This window comes from Cephus cinctus, unplaced genomic scaffold (genome assembly GCF_000341935.2).
Source record: "Cephus cinctus unplaced genomic scaffold, Ccin1 Ccin1_scaffold1566, whole genome shotgun sequence".
Lineage (NCBI taxonomy): Eukaryota > Metazoa > Arthropoda > Insecta > Hymenoptera > Cephidae > Cephus > Cephus cinctus.
The window spans coordinates 46,992-50,750 of NW_014333878.1; the positions used below are offsets into that span (position 1 = coordinate 46,992).

Sequence of the window (3,759 nt, forward strand, 5' to 3'; positions counted from 1 at the left end):
TCAATATCAACTTTCTATATATAGCTCATTCACAATAACTCGTCAAAAATAATCACGGTAAAAGCTTAATAACAAACATACAGCATTAGAATACTATGAGCACGTGTAAAGAGTAAGTACTTTGGAATTCCTGGCACGGACCCGCCAAGTAGTACTCGATAAGGAATCAACTACGGAGTGGAACACCTGGACACCCTGGACTTCCACATCCAACACCTGGACACAGGAAACTACAAAGCGGAATACCTGGACACCCTGGACTTCCACATCCAGTACCTAGATACAAGAAACTACGGAGAGGAACACCTGAACACCCTGAACTTCCACGTCTGACACCTAGATGCAGGAAACTATGGAGCGGAACACCTGGACACCCTGGACTTCCATATCCAGTACTTAGATACAAGAAACTACGGAGTGGAACACCTGGACACCCTGGACTTCCACATCCAACACCTGGACACAGGAAACTACAAAGCGGAATACCTGGACACCCTGGACTTCCACATCCAGTACCTAGATACAAGAAACTACGGAGTGTCAGTAACTTTTTCTCATGTATACCGGTTAATAAGATATTTCGTTCCAAACACAGGTATAAGTGTTGACTCAAGTAAAGAGTCTCGGCGAGCTGTGTCCTGTACAGCCGGTTGCCTGTACTTGGCGCGAGACTCGACCGAGTCTCTTGATCAATAACATAACTTTTTCAAATTGCGCTTGCGCACAAACCTGTCCTGTGGGTGACTAAACGGAATTGAAGAAATTGGGGATAGACCATTACATAATTGTGCAATTTTACGGAAGGAGAAATCTAGATGTGTCTACTACCTGAAATTGCCTACGACACCGAGGTATAATTTCACGGAAGCGCCAATTTTACCTCAGGCTATACTATTGATAAAAATGCTACAGTAGAACTCCGATTAACCCTTTGAAGCATGGTGACTCAATTTTATGAAAATCTAATGAAAATGTGTATCTAGGGTTTCTTGCGGTTGCTGATTAGAAATCCGTGGTATACATCCCATACTTTTCAAATTTCAGCAGCCGCCATATTGAATCCGCTATTTTGAATTTTGAAAATCTAATAACAGATTCGTAATCAGCAACCCCAAAATCCCATGTATACCAAATTGTTTAAAAATCCTATTATTAGAAAAATGTATGCTTCAAAGAGTTAACCGGAATCGGCTTGTCAGGGGAGGGGTTGAACCGTGCGTCTTCCAGCGCCTCGGCATCTCCCGTGAGCGACGAGACAGCGCGATTAGGCGAAGCGCGAGACATATCTGATTTTGAAATACGGTCATTGCCTCAGTGCTTGAACCGTCACGAGTTTAAATTTGTTAAAATACATGAGTTCATGTGCAGTACACTGAAATTGTACTAGCCGGAACAATGAATTACGTTTATAATTCGAATCAACCGGGGATTCAGATAATCGGAGTTCCATTGTAATTTCTATTTTGTATATTTAATAAGTTCCCAAATGAACCTAAAGAAATTGAAATGATCATTTGTTTTATTCAAACAAACAAAAAAATCTTAAATATTATCCATGTTTCCCGCTTTTAAACCAGAATAGCACCTTAAGAAACTCAATTTAAATAACAAATCATGAAACCTAATATCAATGATTATCCATGCAAGACTACTAAATGGTATATTATATGATTTACAATGTTACTTACGGATCCTTAACACGTTGATTCAATTTTGAAAGCCCAAGATATTCGGAAAGTTCTTGGAATAATATTTTTATAAATATTCGACTTGAGCTCGTAGTATCCTCCTCGTTTAATTTTACGCAAGATAAAACTTCCCACGATATTGAATCGGTGAATAATAGATGTGCGAAGAATTTGGATACATTTCTTAATTTATTTGTATCAAGTCGGTGTATCGTATCATAAGAGTCCTTGAATATTTGTTCAAATGGTGTCACGTATATTTTGTTGATTGCACAAAATCTCTGGAACATAAATATTGGCAATATATAATTAGTACATTTAAATCCAAGCAAAGAGGAATCGTATATTATGTATTATGACGTAAATAATTTATACGGTGCAGCTATGAGTCAATCTTTACCAGTAGGCTCATTCGAATGGGAAGAAAATTTTGAACAATTAGATATTTGCAATATTCCCGATGACTCTCTTACAGGTTACATATTCGAAATTGATTTGGAGTATCCTGTCGAGCTTCAAGAGCTTCATAAAGATTTGCCACTCTGTCCGCAACAATACACTCCTCCAGGCTCTAAAAATTCGAAATTGATAACTTCGCTCCTCCCTAAAAATAGATACGTCATTCATTATAAGAATTTGAAACAGTGTTTGAGATTAGGTCTAAAGTTAACAAAAACTCATCGTGTTCTAAAATTTAAACAGGCACCGTGGCTCAAAAAGTATATAGAATTGAACACCGAAATGAGAAAAAAAATCGAATAATGATTTTGAAAAAAATTTTTATAAACTTATGAACAATTCGGTTTTCGGAAAAACAATGGAAAATGTCAGAAAACAAAAGGACGTTAGATTGGTTACTAGGTGGGACGGAGCGTATGGAGCAAAGGCTCTGATTGCAAAACCAAATTTTCATAGCTGCACCGTATTTGATGAAGAATTATACCAAATATCATAGTAGAATATCATATAGAATGTATCATAGTAGCCAAGTATCATAGTAGAATTAAATCGAACAAAAATTAAATTCAATAAACCGATATACGCAGGATTTTCCATTCTAGACATTTCTAAAACGTACATATACGATTTTCACTACAACTACATGAAAAATACTTTTAGTGATAGAGCTAAATTGATGTATACCGACACCGATAGTCTAATATACTACTTTACAGTTCCAAATATATATGAGTATATTAAACGCGACTTAGATAAATTTAACACCTCAGACTACCCTCCGGATAACGTGTATGATATACCATTGGCAAATAAAAAAGTATTAGGATTAATAAAGGATGAAAATAATGGAAAAATTATGATTGAATTTGTAGAATTGCGAGCAAAATTATACTCTTTCAAAATTTTAGGTGAAAAAAAAGATAAAAAACGCGCGAAAGGAGTCAAGGCCTCCACATTGAAAACAATTACCTTTAATGATTATATTCAATGTCTTTTGCACCATAAAAATTTAATGAAATGTCAAAATTTAATGCAAAGTAAAAAACATAAAGTTCATACCGTACAACAGAGAAAAATAGCACTGAGCTGGAATGACAACAAGAGGGTCATTCTTTCTGGTACGACCGACACCCTACCGTGGGGTTATAGAATGTAAGATGTATATAATGTAATTATATAAGATGTAATGTACAAATGTAAAAATTGAAAATAAAGACAACGTGTGCTTTACGTTATTGCATATAACTTGATCCTTCAATGCAACGCCAGCTCCTAACCATCTGGATTGTTCCTTCTATGCGTTATCTTAATAAATAATTCTCAGAAGTCGCTAACACTCTTTGTCACATAGAGAGGTAGAGGTAGGGAGCACGCTTTAAAAATGACGCTTGCACCCGCTACGACTCACAAGGAAACCCCCCCAACCCGACCCCACCGATTTCAATAATTTTTTGATATGTTGTAGTACTCGACAAAATAAGAGACCTAGCAGTAGCAGCAGCAGCAGCAGCTGTAGCAGCAGCAGCAGCATTATAATAATGTACTAAATGAAAAAAAGAATACTATATATATATTGTAACGCAACAGAGCGTATTTTTATTTTATTTCATTA

The 3,759-nt window shown here is 36.2% G+C and overlaps 1 protein-coding gene across 2 annotated transcripts in view; it reads right to left on the bottom strand.

The window, feature by feature from the left end:
* The window catches only part of LOC107273329 (pre-mRNA-splicing factor CWC22 homolog), a 36,014-nt gene extending 34,021 nt beyond the window's left edge, over nt 1-1,993 (bottom strand). For both annotated transcript variants that reach the window (XM_025090655.1, XM_015751409.2), the window contains exon 1: nt 1,689-1,993. In XM_025090655.1, coding sequence (XP_024946423.1) covers nt 1,689-1,978 — 290 coding nt within the window. In that variant the 5' untranslated portion in view covers nt 1,979-1,993. The remainder of the gene's footprint in view (nt 1-1,688) is intronic.
* Nucleotides 1,994-3,759: the final 1,766 nt, after the last annotated feature.